The sequence below is a fragment of the Mustela lutreola genome, chromosome 1 (assembly GCF_030435805.1).
Source record: "Mustela lutreola isolate mMusLut2 chromosome 1, mMusLut2.pri, whole genome shotgun sequence".
Taxonomy (NCBI): domain Eukaryota; kingdom Metazoa; phylum Chordata; class Mammalia; order Carnivora; family Mustelidae; genus Mustela; species Mustela lutreola.
In genome coordinates this window covers 181347445-181371872 of record NC_081290.1, presented here as the reverse complement: position 1 = coordinate 181371872, position 24428 = coordinate 181347445, and the positions used below count along the sequence as shown (strand labels likewise).

The window sequence follows — 24428 nt, the reverse complement described above, 5'->3', positions numbered from 1 at the left end:
ACAGAAGACCTACCGCCTGCTGGGTGCTTACTAAGGCACTGGTTTTGGATCACAGTCTTCAGATTCAGGACTTCCATAGACTTCAAAAATGGATATGAAAACTGCAAGTGTAAGTTAAATGGCATCTTTAGGAAGGCTAATCTAAGAATATGAAAAATTCACTGTCAGGAATTGGCCAAGCACTTTTCTCTCAGGAACCTTCCCCCGAGAGTGTTCTCGTATTACTGGACACAATGAAAACATTAATATTTTATAGGAAATATGTTTATTATTGATCATCGCAATTCAAACATACTCTTTTCTCAGGGCTGGTCCATCATACTCTGTCTCTTTAGAGATATTAAATACATCAAAACTGTGAGCAATTTTGTGTTACAGTACATAGAAATTTCTGTGTGGTAAGCAAGACAGGAATTTCTAATAATGAAACAAGATCTACAGAAGTTGCTGGTAAATCAAAGCGAGCATCTCCAATGACGAGATGAAGGAATTCATGGGTAAAATCTAACAGAGCACATGCTGGAAAATGGGATCAAGAAATTTTATAATCCACCTGTACTCTGAGTTCGCTCTGAGATAGTGCAAAGCACATCCTGTGAAAGGGGCTTAGAGATCTAATCGCTTCAGTCTGGAGGAAAGATCCTTTGGGCGTGGGACTCATGTCATCCAAGCGTTCCACAGCCACTTGTTTTTCCAACTTGTTTTTCCATCATCGTGACCAGAGGTTTCACAGAGAAGAGCACGGAATATCTAGCTTTGACTTTTAAGCAGATGTAACACCAGCTCTTCATCCTCTGCTAAAGAGAGACCTGTATCCAAAGGCTCTAAGGTCTCCCACTTGGCCTTCTTTCTGTTACGATTTGTGGGTCCCACGTCTTCCATTCCGCTGTTGTTCCTTTTTCTCACTCCCTGCTTCTTCTTGGTATCACTGGTGGGAACAAATCCAATGATTTACTTGATAAATAACTAAATCCATTATGAAATCAAACACTTCAAATAGGACAAAACTACCAAAAACAGATAGTTGGTAAAGTGATATTATTCAAGAGAGAAAGAAACCGTAACAACATAAGGATATCTATGTCATAAGTACCTTCCCATTAATACATGGGTGTGTGTGTGTGGGGGGGGAGAGGCCCTACTATGCATCAGGCACTGTGGGGTACTTTGTACACATGGTCTTGTCCAATCCTCACAATTCTAGGGAGTTATGAGTATAATATCCACAGTTTGGGGACACCGATGGCCTGTACTCTGGCTCCTATTTGTGCTTGTCCTGCCGCATCAACCACCTCTGTTCAAAGTTAGGTTATCCTTTAAGTAGCAGTCTGCAGGCTCACAGATATCAGGATACCAGACAACTAATACCTGTTGTATTAAGTTGTGATATATAGAACATGAGTAAAATAGAACCTCAAATGTTGCATTATTTTTTTTTTAAAGATTTTATTTATTTATTTGACAGACAGAGATCACAAGTAGGCAGAGACAGAGGCAGAGAGGAGGAAGTAGGCCCCCTGCCAAGCAGAGAGCCTGATGTGGGGCTCGATCCCAGGACCCTGAGATCATGACCTGAGCCGAAGGCAGAGGATTAACCCACTGAGCCACCCAGGCACCCAAATGTTGCATTATTTAAGACATCAAATAAACTACCCCATTTAAAATCTGTACCTAAGATACAGATTGTCTTGTCTTGGAAAAGCAAACACTATTGCAGTATTCTACTCTCACTACTTTCATTTAAAATAGTAATGGAAGTACTAGCTGTTGCAATCAAACAAGAAAAAGAAATAAAAGGCATCCAGATTGGAAGGAAGAAGTAAAACTGTCACTATTTCCAGACATGATGTTATATATAGAAAACCCTAAAGACTCCACCAAAAGACTACTGGAAATAAATAAATTCAGTAAAATTGCAGAACACAAAACCAATGTACAGTAATCTATTGCATTACTATACCGGAGAAGCAGAAAGAGAAATTAAGAAAATAATCTCATTTACTACTGCACACCCACCACCCACCACCAAATCACATAACCTAGGAATCAAATATAACTGAAGAGTTAACAGACCTGTATCTTGAAATCTGTAAGACATTAATGAAAGAAATTTGAAGATTACACAAATAAATGGAAAGATATATTATGCTCATTGATTCTAAGAGTTAATATTAAAACGTTCTACTATCCAAAACTATCTACAGATTCAATGCAATCCTTATCAATATTCCTATGGTGTTTTTCACAGAACTAGAACCAATGATCCTAAAATGTGTATAGAACCACAAAAGACACCAAATGTCCAAAGCAATCTTGAAAAAGAACAAAGCTGGAGGTATCACAATTCCAAATTTCAAAATAAACTACAAAGCTATAGTGCTCAAAACACTATGGTACTGGCACAAAAACAGACACACAGATCAATGTAACAGGATAGAGAGCTCCCAAATAAACCCAAGCTTACATGGTTAATTAATCCACAACAAAGGATGCAGGAATATACAATGGGTAAAAGACAGTCTCTTCAATCAATGGTGCTGAGAAAACTGGATAGCTACATGCAAAAGAAGGAAACTGGACTACTTTCTTACATCACAGACAAAAATAAATTCAACTATACGTCAATTAAAAAACAAACAAACATAATTGCAGTACTCTGCGTACCTGAGGCACAGACCATAAAAATAAAGCTAGATTCTAAAGGTAGAGGAAATCACCTAATACATTAAAAATAGAAGAAAGGGCAAACCATTTCAAAGTGTTTTTGAGATACCATCATCATGTTCAAAGATGACCCAATTACCAGATGTGAAATTAAAGCAAAATAAAAAGCCCATCTAGCAGTGTTCACAGTAGTGACCCTTCATTAAAGGCTTACTGTGCTACATGCTTTACACAGATTATATCATTTGTCTTCATGAACATCCTTGGTATGGGGAGCATGAGCTTTGTTTTCTACAATGATTAAATGACTGCACCCAGATTATAAACAGCAGAATCAAACCCAGATCTGAAGAACTCTAAATTCAGCTCCAAAGCCAAGCTACTAAAAGCAAAGAGTTGACTTGATTCTGTCAATATTTGGAAGACAAAAAAGAAAAGAACTGGCTGTGGGAAGAGCACTGATTTGGTACTAACAGTCAAATCTTAGTCAATCAATTACCATTTCTTCTAAGCCTTAGTCTCTCTGCAAAGATGAAGATTATATAATTTACTTAGCAGAACTGCTGCATGATTTACATGAAATTACATAAATGCAAGAACACAGTAATACTCAATACATGTTCATTTCCTTTCTGCCTATTAACTACTCCCTTTCAAATAAATTCTTACATTGATGTTAATAAAAAAGCAAAAAAATCACAGAAAATATTGTATTCCAAGCATATGATGTAGTCAAAAAACAAAACAAAAACCAAACCACCAAACTGCTCAAGTTCCAATGGAGTACATTACTTCTTAAGAAGCATGCCCAGGGGGCACCTGGGTGGCTCAGTGGGTTAAAGCCTCTGCCTTCCGCTCAGGTCATGGTCTCAGGGTCCTGGGGTCGAGCCCCGAATCGGGCTCTCTGCTCAGCAGGGAGCCTGCTTCCTCCTCTCTCTCCGCCTGCCTCTCTGCCTACTTGTGATCTCTCTCTCTCTCTCAAAAAAAAAAAAAAAAAAAAAGAAGAAGAAGAAGAAGAAGAAGTACGCCCAGGTATGAGTGAATGTGCCTAATCAGCATATCCACTTATGACTAGTTTGAAGCAAAGCCATAAATAACTTCGCATCTCACCTCCCAGAAATGCCCAGTGCTCTGACTCAGCAGCCATCCTCTCCCTCTCTCCGCTGGAGGAAAGACAAACTGGACAGCACTATGAGGTTACTTTAAGTCATGAACAACTGCATTTTGAAAGGGTGCTCATAGAGGTGAATTCTAAAGAGTTCCTACACGATGGGAATTCAATTAGCAAAGACAGTAATTTTTAGTGGAAACAGGCCTTAGGAACACAGTATTCATTCTTAACCTGCTTGAGGATTGCCAGTCCTGTGCCAGTCCCACTGGGCTAGAGTGCCATGGCTGATTTGGTACAGGCCAATACTGATTTCCACCCTGCCTGTGCTTCAAGTGCATTTCAGAGAAGCTCATCAGAAAGAGCCCAATTAGGGGGCTTTACTAATGCATCCTTTGTTAATGTGCTCTTGAACATCATATTCCCTGCAGGAAATAGCTAGTTCGGATAATAAAAGGAAGATGGGAAATTTATGTAACCCAAATATTTTCATAATTAGCAGCTTTGCTGCTTTGTGGACCAGTTCAAATTCTAGAAAGGTATTTTATCCTACTTTCCATATCATATGAATAATTTGTGTAACAAATTAATTATTAAACAATAATATAGATATTCTATAGGTAAGTTACCCCAAAAGGGAAAAGATAATGAATCTAGGAAACATAAGGAAAGCAAGAAAGCAAAATGCGGTGACAATGTGGTCTCTTCAGAAAAGGTCTCCTCCAGGCATCTGGGTGGCTCAGTTGGTTAAGCCACTGCCTTTGGCTAGGGTAATGATCCCAGAGTCCTGGGATCGAGTTCTGCATCAGGCTCCCAGCTCCGCGGGGAGTCTGCTTCTCCCTCTGACCTTCTCCCTTATCATGCTCTCCCTTTCTCTTTCTCTCTCTCAAATAAATAAATAAGTAAAATCTTAAAAAAATAAAACAAAGAAAGAAAAGGCTTCCTCCAAATGGTGAGGTACTAGAGAGTGAGGTCAGAGGTCAGGAACATGGCTGAAGAAGACAGCCCAGTTCATGTTCCTTCCCAACAACAGGGACAAAAATGCTTTTGTGGGAACTGTGCCATCCACCACTAGATGCCAGAGACCTGAGAGGAGTCTCACCAAACCATGCTTTGATAACAGGCATATAGACTACAGTCCCAGCTGTGAACTGGCTCTAGCTCCTCTCAGCAGGGGGAGGACATCACCTTAAACAATTACACATGGATGACAGGACCCCCGGGAATTCCAGTTTTCAGTAGAGAAATTTAGCACACCAACAGAGGGGGGAAAATGAGTTTGAACACACTAGACAGGTTAAGAGGAATAGTTTGACTTCACTCATATCACCCCTCCCTCCAGCTGGCAGAAATGAGGGCCAAGAAATCTTAGCCATGGTTTTTCCCATGCTGGAAAGTGAGAGCAAGTGAGTACCCAGCTTCCCCAGCTATGTGGAGTGTTGCCCAAAAGGCCCATTTCTTTCTCACGTCATCCAGAGTACTAGATCATTACCTGCATGGAGGGGGCAAGAGGCAGGAAGAGGCTGGGAGAGTGGCACACAGGACTCTCAGAATAAAAGAATGTGAATCCTGCTCACTGTGTCATTCAATTCCTGATTCCATCAAGAACCCTACCCATGAACCAATGGAGATGCCTTGTATACAGATCCCTCCAACTGGTCTATGGACACCCTCCAGCATTTGTGTGCCTCACCCATACCCCCCAACACCTATGTAAGCTTCCTGTTCATGCTCCTGAAAGTGGTAGTGAGAGTGAACTTTGGCAGATAGCTACTGAGCATGACCCAAACCTATAGGTAAGGGAGTGGCCACTTTAGCATTAGTGCCATTCTTGGGAAAGCAAAAGGGAGGATGTAAACATTTGGCCTGATGTTTCAAGATCAAGAGGAGACATATAAGCTTAAAAATTCTGGCACAAGAGAGACCAAGAAATGTGGAGAAGGTGAATCCATAGAAGGTCTAAGAAAGCCTCAGAATCCCTAGCTGACCTAGGGATGACAGAGGGCATTTCTCTCTTAAAGGCAATTAGTCAAGACTAAAGGAGGTGCCTGTGACCACTGCTATGAAGACAGCAACACAAAACTTCAAGGAATGTGACCAATCAAGAAAACATGATATCACCAAAAGGTCACAGTAATCCTCCAGTAACTGATCTCAAACACATGAAGATCTATAGTTTATTGGATAAAGAAATCAAAATGGCTGTTGACAGGAAGTTCCATGAGGTATATATATATATTTAAAAAATCAACAAAACCAGGAAAACAATGTATTACAAAATGAGAACTTTAACAAAGAGACAGAAACTATTAAAAAAAAAACTGCAGCTCAAGAATACAATGAATAAAATAAAAACCACAGAAGGGAGGACCAACATTGGAACAGATTAAGACAGAAACTTTGAAATTATCCAGTCAGAGGAGAACAAAGGGAAAAGAATGAAAGAGAGTGGAGAAAGCCTACATTATCTACAACATACCTGTCAAAAGAAACACTTTAAATTACTGGAATCTCAGAAGGAGACAAGAGGGGAGCAGAAAGCTTATTTAAAGAAATCATAGCCAAGATCTTCCCAAATCTGTGGAGAGACCTGAATGTCCCAAGTTTATAAAGCTCATAGCTTCCCAAATTCAATGGAAAGAAATCTCCTCTAAAACACATTACAATAAAAATGCCAAAATTCAAAGACAAAGGCAGAATCTTAAGAGCAGCAAGAGAAAAGAAGCTTGTAACTGATAAGGGAATTCTTATAAGGCTCTCAGCAGATTTCTCAGCAGAAACTTTACAGGCTTAGAGAGGATGGGATGATATGAAAGAAAAAAATTCCAACCAAGATATTCTTTTTTTTTATTTTTTATTTTTTATTATTTTATTTTATTTTTTGTTTAATTTTTTATTTTTTATAAACATATATTTTTATCCCCAGGGGTACAGGTCTGTGAATCACCAGGTTTACACACTTCACAGCACTCACCAAAGCACATACCCTCCCCAATGTCCATAATCCCACCCCCTTCTCCAAAACCCCCTCCACCCAGCAACCCTCAGTTTGTTTTGTGAGATTAAGAGTCACTTATGGTTTGTCTCCCTCCCAATCCCAACCAAGATATTCTATCCAGCCAAGCTGTCCTTCAGAAATAAATAAGAGAAAAAGACTACCCTGGGCAAACAAAAGCGGAAGGAATCCAAGCTGATATGAAAGGATGCAGAGTATATGAAAACCTATGAAACTATCCAATACACTGCTAAAGGTAAGTATAGAGTTAAATTCAAAAAATGGTAGTACAGTGGTGCCTGGGTGACTCAGTTCATTAAGTGTCTGCCTTTGGCTCAGGGCACAATCCCAGAGGTCTGGGATTGAGCCCCGCATCGGGTTCCCTGTTCAGTGGGGAAGGTGCTTCTTCCTCTCTATTTTCTTCTGCTCCTCCCTCTGCTTGTGATTGCTCTCTCTCTCAAGTAAAAAAAATAAAAAAATAAAATCTTAAAAAAAATTGTAAAATAAAAGAAATATGTGAGTACAAAAACAAAAGCTAGTTATGTAATATGGTAATGAGTTTACCACATAACTCCAGTATAAAGGTTAAAGGACAGGAGTATTAAAGATAACTACAGCTACAATACTGGTTAATGAATACACAGTATATAAAAAGAGGTAAATTGTGATACCAAAAATGTAAGAAGAAAGAAATAAAAGGATAGAGTTTTTGTATGCATTTGAAATAAGCTGTTATTAACATAAAACAGGCTATTATATCTATAAGATGTTTTATGTAAGCTTCATGGCAACCACAAAGTAAAAACCTACAGCTGACCCACAAAAGATAAGGATAAGAGAATCAGAGCATACCTCTGTAGGAAATCAACTCAAAAAGGAAGGCAGCAAGAGAGGAGAAAAAAACAAAACAAGGGAACAACAAAACAGCCAGAAAAGAGAGTCAGATAACATTACTAAGTTCTTACCTATCAATAATTATTCTAAATTAAAATGAATTAAATTCTTCAATCAAAGGACATAGAGTGGTTGGATGGATAAGACCCAACTCTATATTGCCTGTAAGAAACTCACTTCATCTTTAAGGACATATAGTCTCACAAGAAAGGGCTGGAAAAACTACTCCTTGCAAGTGGAAAGCAAAAGAGAGCAGGGGTAACGTTTACTTATATCAGAAAAAATAAGCCAAAACAAAAGATGAAAAAGATCATTATATGATGATAAAGAAGTAAACTGACTAAAAGAATATAGCAATCATAAATATATAGAGACCCAACATTGGAGCACCACAATATACTTACCAAATACTAACAAATCTAAAGGGAGAAATAGACAATACAAGAATAGAGTATTTTAGTAACCAGCTTTCAACAAATGGCTAGATTATCCAGACACATAAAAATTAATAAGAATATGTTAAAACTGAACTATACTTTAGACCAAATGAATCTAACAGACATACAGAGGACATTCCACCCAACAGCAAAAGAATACATGTTCTTGTCAAGCACACATGGAAAAATCTGCAGGACAGGTCATGATAGGTCACAAAATAACTCTCAGAAAATTTTAAGAAGACTAAAATCATATTGATATTGTATCAAACTAGAAATCAATTACAAGAAGAAAACAGAAAAATTCACAAATGTGTAAAAATTAAATAACATAGTTCTGAACAATGACTGGGTCAAGGAAGAAATTAAAAAAAATTTTTTTTAATCTCTGAAAATGGAAACACAAAATATCAAAACCTGTGAGATGCAGCAAAAGCATTTTTAAGGGCAAGTTTATAGAGTTAAAACCCTACATTAAGAAACAAGAAAGGTCTCAAATAAACAACCTAACTTTATACCTCAAGGAACTAAAAAAAGAACAAATGAAGTCCAAAGTTAGCAGAAGCAATGAAATACAAAGATCAGAAAATAATAAGAGACCAGAAAAACAAAACAAAACAAAACAAACAACAACAACCAAGAACTAGTTTTTTCTAAAGATAAACAAAACTGGCATTTAGCTAGTCTACGTCAAGAAAAAAAGAAATCAGACTCAAAGTCATAAATGAGAAAGGAGACATAACAACTGCTACCACAAAAATATAAAAGATCATGAGAACAGTATGGATTAATTATACACCAATCATGTGAATAACCCAGAAGAAATGAATGAATTCCTAGAAACAGCAACCAAACAACACCGAATCATGAAAAAAAATGTAAGTCTGAACAGACCAATAATGAATAAGGGGAGTAGAATCAGTAATCAAAATCCTCCCAGCAAAGTCCAGAAGCAGAGGGTGTCCCTAGTGAATTCTGCTAAACCCTTAAAAAATAATTAATGCCATTCCTTCTTAAACTCTTCTAAAACATTGAGGAGGAGAGAATATTCCCAAACACATTTTACATGGACTGAACTAATCTAATGCCAAAGCCAGATAAAGATACTAACAAGAAAAGAAAACTACAGGTCAATATTCCTGATGAATACACATGGAAAAATTATCAACAAGATATTAACAAGCTAAATTCAACAGCATATTAAAAGGGCCACACATCACGATTAAGCTGGGATTCATCCCTGGGATGCAAAGGTGGTTCAACATACCCAAATCAATAAACATGACATACCAAATTAAGAAAATGAAAAGTAGGGTGCCTGGGTGGCTCAGTGGGTTAAAGCCTCTGCCTTCAGCTCAGGTCATGATCCCAGGGTCCTGGGATTAAGCCCTGCATCGGGCTCTCTGCTCAGCAGGAAGCCTGCTTCCCTTTCTCTCTCTTTGCCTGCCTCTCTGCCTACTTGTGATCTCTGTCAAATAAATATATCTTAAAAAACAAAAACAAAAACAATGAAAAATAAAAAGCATATATTCATCTCCATTGATGCAGAAAAAGCACTTGACAAAATTCAACATCCTTTCTTGATAAAAACTCTCAACAAATTAGGTAAAGAGGAATGTACCTCAACATAATATAAACCGTATATGACAAGCCATGGGTAACATTATACTTAATAGTTAGAGACTGAAAGCTTTTTCTCTAACATCAGGAAAATTAAAGGATGCCCATTCTCATTATGCATATTCAACATACTATAAGTACTAGCAAAAGCAAGCAGACAAGAAAAAGATAAGGCATTCAAATCAGAAAGGAAGTAATTTTGTGATTCTTTACAGATATGATCTTATATGTAGAAAATCCTAAAGACTCTAACAAAAAAGCCATCGCAATCAATCAATAAAGTTGCAAGACACAAAAATCAACATATAAAAATCAGTAGCATTTCTTTATACCAGCAGCAAGTAATACGAAAAAGACATTTTTAAAAAGCATCCCATGCACAACAGCATCAAAACCAAACCTGGGAGTAAGTATAATCACGGACGTGAATTATTGGTACACTGAAAACTATAAAATTTTGATGAAAGAAATTAAGAAGACAAACAAATGGGAAGATATCCCATAATTAATAATTCAGAAGAATTAGTATTATTAAAAGGCCCATACTACCCCAAACCATCTCTAGATTCAATGAAATCTCTATGAAAATTCCAATGGCATTTTTCATGAAGTAGAAAAAATAATCCTAAATTCACTAGATTCCAACAAGCCAAGGCAATCCTAAGAAAGAACAAATCCGGAGGCATCGCACATCCTGACTTCAAACTATACTACAAAGCTACAGTAATGAAAAAACAGTAGTATAGTACTGACATAGAAACAGACACGGAGACCAATAGAGCAGAGCAAAGACCCCAGAAATAAACATTTGCACTTATGGTCAACTAATATTTGACAAGGGAAGAGAGACTACTCAATGAAGAAAGAATGCTCTCTTCCAATAAAAAAAAGGTGTGAAAATTGGGTGACCACATTTAGAAGAATGAAACTGGATACCTTCCACAAAGGTTAACACAAAATGGCTTAAAGACAGATGACTCCAAACCATAAAGCTCCTAGAAGAAAACATAGGGATAAAGCTCCATGATGCTGGTCTTGACAACAGTTTTTCAGACATGACACCAAAAGCACAAGAAGCAAAAGCAAAAGTAAGAAAGACTACATTACACTAGAAAGTTTCTGCATAGTAAAAAAAACTAAAGAAAAAAATAAAGTCAACCTACAAAATGGAAAAAATATTACAAGCCATATACATGATAAAGGGTTAATATCCAAAATATATAGGAACTTACATAACTCAACAGCAACAACAACAACAATGAAGTAAAAACAGAAAACCCCACAAATAAAATAATTTGTTTAAAAATTAGGCAGAGGAAGTGGATGGACATTTTTCCAAAGAAGACATACATGTGACCAATAGGTACAAGAAAAGGTGCTCAATTAACACTAATTACCAGGGAAATGCCAATCAAAGTCACAAAGAGATATGACCTCACACCTGGCAGAATGGGTGTCATCAAAAAGATAAGAGATAACAAGTGTTGGTGAGGAGGTGGAAAGGGACTATTTGTGCACTGTTAGCAGGAATGCAATCAGTATAATCTCTATGGAAACCAGCATGGAGGTTCCTAAAAATATTAAGAATAGAACCATCAAATGATCCACCAATCCCCATTCTGGGTATATGCCCAAAGAAAAGGAAAACAACATCTTGAAGACTTGTCTGCATTCTCATGTTCAATGGAGTATTATTCACAACAGGCAGGAAATGGACACAACCTAAGTGTTTAGTTCAGATGGATGGACAGATGATGTAGTGTATTATATATACACAATGAAATATTACTCAACCATGAGAAAATTTGCAACCAAATGGATGGACCTTGAGGGCATCATGTTAAGTGACATAAGGCAGACAGAGAAAGATGAAATCTGTAATGATACCACTTATATATGGAATCTGAAAAAGGCAAATTCAGGAATCAGAGACTAGAACGGTAGTTACCAGGGCTGGGGGTAGGGGAAATGGGAAGATGTTGGCCAAAGAGTACAAAGTTCCGGTTTCAGATCTAACGTACGCTACGGTGATTGTATTAGATACTTGAAAGTTATTAAAATAATAAATGGTTAATGTTCTCATCACATACACACACACACACACACACACACACACACACCTAATTATGTAATGCTATATAGGTGTAAGCTAATAGTACTAGAGTGGAAATCATTTTGCAATATGTAAGTTTATCAAATAACATGGTATACACCTTACACTCAATGTTATGTATCAATTGTATCCAGTAAAGGTGGGGGGAAATGTATGACACTAGAAACCTCTAGCGTACTTATATCCTGATGAATCAGGCAGAGGTTTCTGACCCTACATACAGCTAATGTTTGACAGCAGATTCTTGGATCTAATTAAGAGCCAGGACTTCTTTAGGATTGATTAACAGTCTAATGTATGTAACAGTGAGTTCTAGTTTCTTGGTTCTTCAATTGTTCTCTGCAGCTGCTGAAAGGGGCTCTTGTACCTCTCAATCAAGGGTTTTATTAGCTGTCCCACAGTAGCACAGCATTGGTACACTTTACCAATTAGAGGGTGGAACATTCTAGAAATAGGTCTGCTGGGAGAAAATCACAATACAGGTGGGAAATAGCAGTAACACCTGTGAGTTTTCTTCATGAATTAAGTCTACTCCTCTGAACTGAAGGATGTATGGAGGCTCATGGTATGAACTGAGAACTTGATGGTGGCCTATAAAACAGGGCCAAGAGTCCGGGCCTGAGCTCTGCATTTTTTAATTTCAGGATTTCTATGGGACATCAAGTGTCAAACTCTCTCCACATTCTTCAAATCTATGAAGTCAGTGTCAAAGAGTCTATCTTGCTGCTCAACGTTGTAAAAGTACAAAATACTGGTGGATAAAACTCAGCTTAAAAAGGAAAAGTGTGGCTTGGGACACAACGAATACTGCTGCTATAAAAACAAAACCACTAAAGCTAAAGAATTCAGAACTACTTATTGCTCAATAATCCAACTAATAGATTTAATGAGTAATGTCTGGCGTGTCATTTAAAGAACTAACCCTACAATAAAACACAAAGAAAAATATCACGTCATAATATGTAATCCGAACTGACAATAATAGGGAAATGTTACTTCAATGGCTTTGAAACATTCATGAAAATGATATGCAAAAGCTTGTCTCAATACCCAAAGTAAATGAGTGAAACAATTTATTCATCACTAAGAAGAATAAAGGATTTAACACTAAAATGTGAATTCCATTTTTACATCTTAATACATTACTAATTGACTTTTAATGGAATAGAACTTTCTTACTTTTTTTTGGAAAAAAAATTTTTTTTTCTGAACCCCAAACCCAAAACTCTGTCAGAAAGTGAACAGATTTTTCAGGAGGTTTGATTTCCTGGTTTCAACATTTTAACTTTTTCAGGTACTCACAGCTGCCTTGTGACCCAGAGTAAGAGTACAGCCTTTGTGACACTTAGGAGAAACCAAAGAGAGAGGAACACCTGGAGTCAAGCTTCTATGTCAACCAGCCTTCCTCCTGGTCCCTCTTCCTGGACTCCTCTCAAACATGGCCCCTTACTTGCTTAGATCAGAGACCCCTCTTGTGTGTCCCACCTGTGCCCTTCTGTCAATGTGGCACCTTCCTCTTCGTCAGTCTTCTCTAATTCCTTACTTTCTGCGAAAGGTCCCCAAATTCCCTATTAAAAGTAATCTCTTTCCTCTGAAAGCCAACAGCTCTAATTGTTTATTAGCCATTTTGCACTTAGCATTGCTACTTCCTAACACTAAAGTGATTCCTTTTTCACCTGTATACAACTGAACTCCGACAAAGTCCTGGGTGGGAGTATAAATTACTACTAAACTTTCTGGAGGGCACTTTGGTGGCACCTTTTGAAGTCTTTCAAGTATGCCTACCCAGCAATTTCTCTTCTGAGAATTTATCCTAAAGAAATAATTAAGGGTGTATATAAAGATTTAGTTATAGGATACTCAAGGCAAAACTATTTGTAATTTCAGAAAGTTGAAAACCCAAATCTCCAATCATAAGGGATCAATTTGTTAAGTAAGTTATAAAATTAGAAATGAAACACTATGTGGCTATTAAAAACAGTGTTGCAGGAAAACAGTTACAAAAGCAATATAGAGCAAGAGTCCATCTTTAGGAAAGGCTTGTATGCATGTTTGCAGAGAAAAAGATTTGGAAGATTTTTTTAGATGTTCTTTTTGCTGGTATATATATCTTCTGATTTTTCTGTAACAAGCTTGTATTACTCTTTGCAATAAAAAAAGAAAGTTAAATTTGAAGGGGAAAGCAGTTCTGGGTAAAGTATGATTACAATTATTCTTTGTAATTCCACAAAGCTCCAAAGCATGAGAGTAGATGTGCCATATAAGCTTCCACCTGGATCCCTGGATCCACAGAAGTAAGGGAATTAATGCGATTTCTTTTATCAGAATAGATGGGTCATGGGTTACTTTCAGCATTTCAAAACACCTGCAACTGTGTGCCCCAGACTAAGTTCAGTATTTCTTTGGTTTGGCTGGAATTTTATAAACTGAGCTTTGTAAACACTTGACACTTCAGACACCTGAGTGGACTGGAAATTGTTAATAAAACAAATGCAAGACGTTAATATTTTATTAACTTTCCTGAAAGACAAAAATCTTTCAAAACATAGGGCTCATTAGGAGTGAAAGTAAAAGTTCTCTGTGATGATCAAAATGTTGCAAAGTCACTGTCCGCCCAAGCTTCATGGACCACAGGCAGAAATTTGTCAGAGTTTGGGTAGTTTTACATATTGGGTTTCTAAGAAAGCATTTCAATAATTGTTTCCACACTCACCATTCCCCAAGCAGAAAAGAAAAAGTTAAAAAGCAGTCTTCTAAATCTAGATTCTTATTGAAATATCATACATTAAACCTTTAATGTCTCCCACAAACACTCCCCCCATTTCCACCAACCAACCCTACCTGTGCTTAAAGGAAGATTCTTTGCGAAGCATATCTTGGCTTTTATAATTCTTCTACATTTCGGTGACTGCCTTCTACTGTTATTTGGTATAATCTTTAAGTTATGACCTGATTCAGGCCTGCCTTTGTACCCTATTCTGCATTATACCTCCTCCTTTAATACACTCCTTATTCTTTCAGATTAGTTTTTAGTCCCAAACATGCTCTAGGCTCTCAACTAATTTTGCCTCCATTTGGAACTCTCCTTTACTGCTTTACAGTACAATAAAGCCTACATATCCTTCAAAACCCAGTTTTGTCATCTCCTCCTCAAAGATTCCACCTTTGACCCCGCTTCACGCAATGTTTGTGCCTCTCCCATAGCACTCATTCTGAAATAAATTGTAGGGATTTTGTGTAGATCTCTTCCTTGTGCTTACTAAATTGCTAGCTTTTTGTCTTCATCCCTGAAGGTGGCCTGAATAAAGAAACCATCAATGAGTGTCCATTCATCTGAATGGTAAAAATCATAACCTTGTTGGGGTTCAAATTTCCAAGAAGGACCACTGCTGTAGTGAAGAAGGCAATATTCAAACAGACTTTGCTTCTAGTTCCACTTCCAACAAAGTCACAGAAGAGAGCACTACTTATGGGAGCACCGAGATCATTTAGTCCAGTCTGTGGGTGTACAGGCTCCTATCTGATCATTCCTCTGCTCTGAATAGCATTGAAGTTCCTGGGATCCCAAATTTTGGCTTTGCATATGTTTTTCAAAATCATATAAATAGGATGAGATGTAAAGGGCTATTATCTAAATTTTCTGCAAAGGTCAGCTTCTACCTCCTTCATAGTATATCTTCTCAACTTCTTCCTTTGTCCATTTGATGTCCATGTTTCCAGGTTCCATCCTCAACCCTCTACTATTCTCATTTTGCATCTTCATTCTGCATAGTCTCATGCAGCTCAGTATTTCAACTCTCCTCCATAATGCTAATGACTTTAAAGATAACATCTTTAGCTTAGAGTTCCTTTCTGACCCCAGATCCGCATATTCAACCAGCTCCTGGATATCTCTGCCTCCACCTTCAAAGGCACCTCAAACTCAACATGCACTAACTACCACATGGTTTTCCCCAAATCTGTTCCTCCTCCATTTCCCTTCTAAGTAAACAATGACACCTTTTAGTAAAGGCCTGGAAGTCATTCTTGAACCACCTTCTCCTTCACAACCTTACTTTGATCAGTCAATTCTGTACTAATCTCTGTGAAATCCATCTAAAGTTTTCCCAACACCTAAGTAACTACCTTAATTTAGGCTTTGTCATTCTATCCTCTCCTTCACCTGACTCGACTCTGGGAAGCTTTCCCAGGCCATCTCCATCTGGGATAAGTGCTTCTGAGATGTCCCCTAAGCACTATATAGGCATTTTTCCATGATAACATCTGAAAGTGAGATCGACTACTTACTTACTTGCTTCCACCATTAAACTGCAAGTTCCTTGAGGACAAAAACTTTGTCTTATTCTTTGTAGACACACTGTCCTAATATCCAAGGGCTCAATAAATGTTTCTTAAATGATGAATAAAGCCAATGGGCTGAGCTTCTGTACTGCTCCATATCTGACTGGTCTCCAGAACAATCCCTAATTAAAACACACTTACCTTCTCTGTAAACCAGTATGTAAGTGGACACATAAACCTGTACTTTTCTTTTTTCATAGATGGCATCATTAATTCAAAAGAAATACCACAGATCAAAGCCATAGTGGAAATCAAAACATTTAAGTAGAAGGATAATAACACGAGCAAGAAGCACCCAATAACCTCAAACTCAGAATAAGAAATGAGGCAATATTTCAACATTACAGAAAGAGAATAACCTGGCATTTCAATTCAATAAACAAGTAATCTTTATTTTCTTTGCAACAAAACATGTAACTTCTCTGGAATATATATATCTCATAAGGTAAAGAGTTATCTCCTTTGCATGCCCCCTCCCCCATGTTTCATGTTGAAATGGTTACTTCACAGTGACTCAACTGCTTTATTTATTTATTTTTTTAATTTCAGTTAATTACAACCAAAGCCTGTTAAAAATGTCAAGCCAAAACACAAGACTTCCTATGTAACAAAAAGTTTACACCACAGATACACAAAACGTCACTTCTAGCCATACAATCTATCCAGGAGCAGATACATGCACAGAGCCAGAAAGCTCAACAGCAGTTACCAAAGGCTGAGGGAGGGGATGGAGTAACTGCTTAATGGGCAGAAGTTTTATGGTAACAACAATGTTCTGGAACCAGACAGAAGTTAACATTTGTACAACATTATGAATGAACTAAAGCCAAACTGTTCGCATTAAAAGGATTAATTTTATGTTATGTGAATTTCACCTCAATTTAAAAAAAAAAAAAAAAAGCACACACCAAGAATAAGACTTAAAAAAACGCTAGGCACCTATCATCTACAAAAAGCTCCTCAACAGTGGAAGAACATGAAACCTGCTATCACCTCCAACTATAACACTTAGCATAGACAATAATAGTGCATAACCCTCACACAGACCTGTTCAAGAAGGGTATTTGCTTTTCCTGAGGAAGGGCCATTCATAAGGAAGGGCTCTGTTAAGTTAGAATTTCATATTTGGTGAAATAGGATTTCACTCTGTATGGATTTCCAAAATCTTAAAAATAAACCATCTGATTGTCAGACTCTACCATGTTCTACAAGGTTAAAAAAAAAAGAAGAAAGAAAAAGAAAGAAAAACAGCTTTCTTTAAACTACAATAATTCTTATAGAATGGCTAAAATCTAAAAGCACCAACACCACCAAATGCTGGTGAGAATATGGAGTAACAGAAACATTCATTCACTGACGGCGGGAGTGCAACATGGTGTACATGGGAAAGGAATGAGAAAATTTGAGAATCATCACTGTGCAGTCTCTGATGAAATAAGGGATCTAAGCAGCTGTCATGAATAAGCACTGAACTCCTAGATGAGAGGTTGTTGGGTCTTCATGGCAGATCTAACTGATGTGACCCCATTGGTCTTGCAGTCATGAGGACAGTCACATACTGCACTTCTGAATGTATAACCGTAAGAAGCTCTCAGCAGTTTGCAGAAAGTATTCTTATTAGAATAATTCAACTAGACTTTATTCATGCCTCTTAGCTGTAACTACTAGTTTTTTTCTCAGGAAGTATAGGGCATACAAGAACATATTAAATGACACCATAATTGGAAAGCAGTCAACCAACTCCAGAATCTGGGAAATTTTACATGTTCAGTGACCCAGTTCTTTCAATAAGTAATCATCATTAAAAAAGGGGCAGGGAGGGGAATGTTAAAGGTTGAGATTTAAGAGACATGTTATCAAGTGTTGTGTGTGGACCATATTTTGATCCTGATTCAAATAAACTGTAAAAAGTCTATTTTGTGAATATAGGGGAAACAACATGGAAGTTAAAATATGGTGAACGAATAACAGTTTGTTAGGGACAGTAATGATTTGGTTATATTAAAACCTGTCCTTAAATCAAAAAAAAAAAAAAAAAAGTACATGTACATACATATACACCATGTTGCACTTCCATACTTTGGAAGACAACTGGGCAGTTTCTTACAAAACTGAGCTCATTCTTACCATGTGATCTAACAACTGTACCCAGTGGTATTTACCCAAAGAAACTGAAAACTATGTCCACAAAAAAACCTACACATGAATATTTATAGCAGCATTATTCATAATCACCCAAACCTGGAAATAACCTAGATGCTTTTCAATAGATGACTGGATAACTAAAGTGTAGCACATCCATACACTGGACTATTTTCATCAGGCCATGCATGAAAAGACATGCAGGAAATGTGAATGTGGACTGCTCAGTATAAGAAGGCATCTGTAAAGGCCACAATACTTACATCAGCCCACCTAGATCACATTCTAGAAGCAAAACTATGGCTATCGGAAAAATACCAATGGTTGCCAGGGTTTGAGTGGAAGGAAGAAGAAAGAATGGGGAGGAAAAGGAAGCAGCAATGAATAGGTAGAGCACAGGGTATTTTCAGGGCTCTGGAGCTATTCTGTATGATACTATAATGGTAGATATACATCATTGTGTATTTGTCAAAACTCCTAGAACCGACAAGGGAAAGAATGAATCTTAAAAGTAAACTATAAACTCTGGGTGATAATGAATGATGTGTGAATATAGGTTCCCTGATGGTAACAAAGAGTAATAAAATGCTGTTAACAGAAAAGGCTGTGGCACAGAGGTGGGGCATAGAGGGAAACACTGCTTTTCACTATTTTTTTTACCCAAAAAAACTAAAATTGTTTAAAAAAATCTATTCATAAAAATATTTGTCTCGGTCAAAAGAGTTGATATACTACCAGCATAACTCAAATTATTAAAGTTTTCTCTTCTTACTCCAAAGAAGAACATGCTGCTTTAACTCATAACCCAGAGTAACTTCCCAGTCTTCAGAAGGAATACTCAGATCATCTAACATTCTCTTTCCTGTTCTCATCAACCTCAGGCTGCCATACGCCCTTCCAGTGAACTGCCACTCTGTGGGCTAGGAGAGCAGCTGCTTCTTACCCTCATTGCCTACCACGAAATCAACCAGCATCAGAGTCAGGACAGACATGGGTAAAGGACAATGATATGAGGAGCCCAGGAATCTCTGGCGGGAGTACGTGTAAGTGTATAGCCACGACTATGCTATTAGAATAAATATTTAAATTCTGTTAATTGTCTGAGCAATTAATGGTTAGAATGTTAGGATGATTATTCCTTCATTACTTAAAGAGAAGGCTTTCAGTAATTCTTCAACTTCTCCCTCACAGATTCTTCCTAACCACCTCATATAAAGTGAGCTCTCCCAGATCCTCTCTACTTATCCTACAGTGATGGCTTTCAGGGCCCTTACAAAGATCCTTTTCTTCTTTTTGTTTACTTCTTTATGGTCTGTCTCCTGGTAGGGGGAGGCAGGGGGCTAAGTTTTACTGGGATCTAGTCTTTCTGGATTAGAAAGGGCTGGGATCTAGTCTTTCCTCTGCTCAGCTCTATGCTAGGCACACAGTCAACTTTCAGTTTAGTGAACGCCTCCATAATGGGGATGCCAAAGGAGGAGAAGGGACAGGTAAGGGCATTTCCCACACTCCAGTTTGGTAATATGGACACTCTATTCAGATGTTGAGCAGAATACACTACATGATATTTTAACATTCTCTTCACTACATCATTCATCATTTCAATCACATCTGTAGGATACTTTTACAGACTGTTTTGAATGTAAAGCCCACCACATAATGAATGATTTTGATGAAGAAGAAAATGAAAAGTAGATATCCCAGAGGACATTCCATTCTATCTTGTAAATACATATACCCATTTAAAAATTCCTATCAGAGTTCTGCTCTTAGTTATTGAAAAGATTATCATATATTTATGATCCTATTACATATCATACTCTTTCTTTTTACCTTTATTAGATTATCACAAAAACCTTGCAAGGTAAAAATTATCTTCATTTGACTAGTGAAGAAAATTGAGGGTCACAGAGATTAAGTAACTTGTCCATGGTCCAAAACTTACAAAAGGAAGGAAGATTCAAATTCAGGTCTAACTCCAAAAGCCAGTTTTCCCACAAGGCTAACTAGCTTGCCTTTGTCTTAATAGACCTAATTTCACAAAACTCCTACCTGTCCCCATGTTGCAAAGTTTGATAATATGGCACACAGATCAATATTCCCAAATTATATGCAGTGGTTTATGTGGGAAGGCATTCAGTCTCTTAGTCCTTAGAACTTGATGTAATTCTTATTTAATACCTGCTACAGCAATTATTTCTGAGGTACAGATGCCTCTAAGACCATCCTACCAGGAGCAGACACGTTTAAATTCCTATGTATTAAAAGAGAAAGGCAAGGGCACTGGGGTGGCTCGGTTTGTTGGGCTTCTGACTCTTGATTTTGGCTCAGGTAACAATCTCATGGGTCACGATCAAGCCCTGGGTCAGGCTCCACGCTCAGCAGGGATTCTGCTTGAGATTCTCTCTCTCCCTCTCTCCCTTGCTGCCACTTTCACACACACACACACACACACACATACACACTCTCTCTCTCTCTCTCTCCCAGATAAACCTTGGAGAAAAACAGAAAGGCAAAAGAAGAGGCTAATTCACTGGCAGGATATTTTTCCATGTAGAGGAAACACCTAGGTCTTACACCACTTGATTTTTTTTTTTTTTTTTTTTTAATTTGACAGAGAGAGTTCACAGTAGACAGATAGGCAGGCAGAGAGAGAGGGAAGCAGGCTCCCTGCTGAGCAGAGATCCCGATGCAGGACTCGATCCCAGGATCCTGAGATCATGACCTGAGCTGAAGGCAGCGGCCCAACCCACTGAGCCACCCAGGCGCCCCCACCACTTGATTTTTTAAAATTCTCGGTCTGACCCTTAGGAAGTTTTAGCCAGACTTACACAAGTGGGGAGGAACACGACAAATGAAACCTTACAAGAAAAAGAACATAATCATTAGTACCTGTCATGAATAGGAAAACCGCTCGTTGTTAAACAGCATACTTTAAATAAATGATGTGTGAATTAAATCCAATAAAAAGAGATCAGAACGTCCTCTGTAACCTGGAAACCATACTCCCTGGGCTGCAAGGATGCTGCAGTCAGAACGACTACTCCAAGCCTCAAGAATGTTCCAAGCACTGTGTGTTATGATTGTGGCCAAGGCACTACAGAAGAAAATGATCTGCTGGGGAATCCTGTCAACTTCTCACCTGGTATATGCAGGCTTAGCAAAAATACAATGCAGTGCAGTGAACACCAAACTTCCAAGGACACTGGGGCAAGCAGTTCCAATTATTAAGTGATAAAATGGCAGCCAAAGTCCCTGGGGATTCTGTAAGCCTGACACTAGAAAAGAGACCGCAGCTGGAAGCACCATGATGGCTTGCTCATGTTCGAGCTCTTAACCTCTGTAGCAGCTGCATTTATTCACGTGCAATTAGGGATGTGCGCATTTGTGCACATTCATCATAAAACAGGGATCGACATCAATGCCCCAGCCTTTTTAGAAACCTAACAAAAGCCAGGACAGAGCGCACACTGAAGAAAGCACACTCCCTTTGCTATAGAGTCTGTGCAGCTTTCAAATTCTTGCTTTTTCTCTCCCTTTTTTTTTGGGGGGGGGGGGATGCAAAGGAAAGAAATCAGGTGAAACTGCCAACTAATATAGCTGTAAGGAAGCTGAGGACTGAGATGGGAAACAGTGAGTATTCACTTACACAGAAGCCCTTGAGTTTCTCTTTACAACATGCTGCTGAATCATTTGGAAAGCTACCAAGAGTCAGCACCTGAGTGCCCAAGATTGTGCCTCTTTTGTATAAAGCTCTCCTTCTGCATTCATATCAAGAAATGCAGCCTGGATTTTTTCCTAAAGAATTTTAAGCTAATAGCTAATAATAAATAAGCTTGGGACCATTAAAAAAAAAATCTCAGAAATCTCTGTATCCATCCTTAAGAATAGGCACTCTGGTATTCAAATATGTTGTGCCAGAGACCTTCCCTCTTATCATAAGTTTTAATTTACAAGGCCATGGCAACAGTCCTAATGAAGATTAATTACTGCAGTACATTCCATAAAATCTGTCCAGCTTTGTTCTGATGGTGAAGGCTCCCGCATGCAGAAATGGAACTGAAATGCATCCTGTTCTTAACACTTTTTTTCTAGCTGCTCAGGACTAAAACTGGACTTAAAAAAAAAAAATGTAGTCAACAAAAGACTAATTGGCTCAGCACCCATTACAAACCTGAGTAAAAGCAAAAGATCCCCTTTAGGTCAAAGTTCTAATAATGAAAAAAGGCTGGGGTTGGTGAGAAGAAATAGAAGGCAGAGGACCGTGATCACATGAACGGTCCATGTACATGTTTCCTTCTGAAAAATGCACGTGTCATTTAGGACTGGCAAAAGTTCTGGCCCCATCTCTATTTTTCTGGTTCATAAATCCACTTCAGAATTCAATGAAAATAAATGGCTCACTTTTCCAGATAAATGCATGGGCGTGTCTACTCAGTATGTATGCCCACACCATCATTTTTGCATACAATTTCAAGATGTTCAAGATTCCTCTACAGCTGATCTGTAGATCCCAGATTAAGAATCCCTGCTCTGCAGTAATTTAGAAGACAGACATAGTTATTCCTCTTCCTTCAGATTAAAATAAATTCAACACCCATACAAGCTAGGTTTTTTTTTTTAATTCATGTTTTTTGTTTTTGTGTGTGTGTGTTTTTTAAGGCTTTATTTATTTATTTGAGAGAGAGACAGTGAAAGACAGCATGAGAGGGGAGAAAGTCAGAGGGGGAAGCAGACTCTCCAAGGAGCAGGGAGCCTGATGTGGGACTCGATCCCAGGACTCTAGGATCATGACCTGAGCTGAAGGCAGATCACTTAACCAACTGAGCCACCCAGGAGCCCCAAGCTAGGTTTATAGTATGTATTTTTCTCACTGCTAATGTGTATGTAACCCATTTTGTGCTTCCCAGAAGCACATCAGCGTTTCTCCTCAAACTACTGCTCACGCAGTAGTTTTTGTAGTATTTGTAGTAGTATTTGTTTTCGATATTCAAGATCATTCCCTGCCCAAACTTGTCCCCAGTGTTCCAGATATCTGGAAAAGTTAAGTTTTATGGTTTAATCTTACTCCTCATTAGACTTTCAAATGATTTCAAGAGAAAGAAAACCCAATCTTCAGCAAAGCTGTCCATTAAAGAAATACTGACAGGAGGGCGGGGCTCAATATGGTGGCACAGCAAGATCCAAATCTCACTTCTTCCCATGGTCACAATGAATTTAGTTACATATGAAATAATCTACTCTGAAAAAAGACCTGATAACTAGATGAACAGAGCCTCCACAACAAAGGATAAAAGAGTAGTCCTGAAACAAGTAGGACAAGTGACACAGCCTTGCCAAAATAATAAACACAAAACAGTAACTAAGCCCAGGAGAGATGCATAATTGGGAGGAATCTCACAGATACAGAACTATTCCCAAAGAAGTCAGGGGTCTATGCTCCACATCAGGCAACCAAGCTCTAGATGCTGCACAGGAGAGGTGAGCCCCCAAAATGCCTATGGAAACCAATGGGAATTACATGTAGGAGAAGTGTAGGGAACAGAGAATATGCTTATAAAATGCTTTCAAGAGACTCCCTCACTCTGGGACCTGGTACAAAGATACCAGTTTCAATACTGCCTAGACCACATGTGAAGGAGACCAACTTAGTGATCTTGAGGAGTCTGCCAGAGAGGCAGGAACATGGTAGGACTCTCCGGGGACACAGACATTGGCAGGGGTCATTTCTGAAGTCTTAATTCTAACTTGCTGGTGCCAGTCCTGGAAGGCACCATTTTGGAACTCTTCCTCAAGCCTCTTGGCACTGGAGGGTGCCCACTGCTGAGTGATCTGCCTACCTCCACACTACAGCCAGGCCAGGAAAAAGCCCTGCCCACTCCAGTGCCACAGCAGCACAGTGCAGCCAGGCTGTACAACATCCCCACACACTCCTGTGCCACAGCAAGAGGGCCCCTCCACAGCAGGCAGGCGCATGGAACTCATACAGGGGAATGCCCCTCGGAGTTCCTGGTGCAAGTGGCCAAGGGGGATATCATCTCTGAGCTCCATGAGACATCTGCTATACAAGGGAACTCTTTCTGGGATAGGGGAAGTAGATATTTTACCTAATATTTA

General features: G+C 38.4%; 1 protein-coding gene across 1 annotated transcript in view; it reads right to left on the bottom strand.

Moving 5' to 3' along the window:
• Positions 1-242: 242 nt before the first annotated feature.
• Positions 243-24428, bottom strand: part of DDX10 (DEAD-box helicase 10) — a 277722-nt gene continuing 253536 nt past the window's right edge. The window contains exon 18 of the mRNA XM_059179811.1: positions 243-928. Coding sequence (XP_059035794.1) covers positions 751-928 — 178 coding nt within the window. The 3' untranslated portion in view covers positions 243-750. The remainder of the gene's footprint in view (positions 929-24428) is intronic.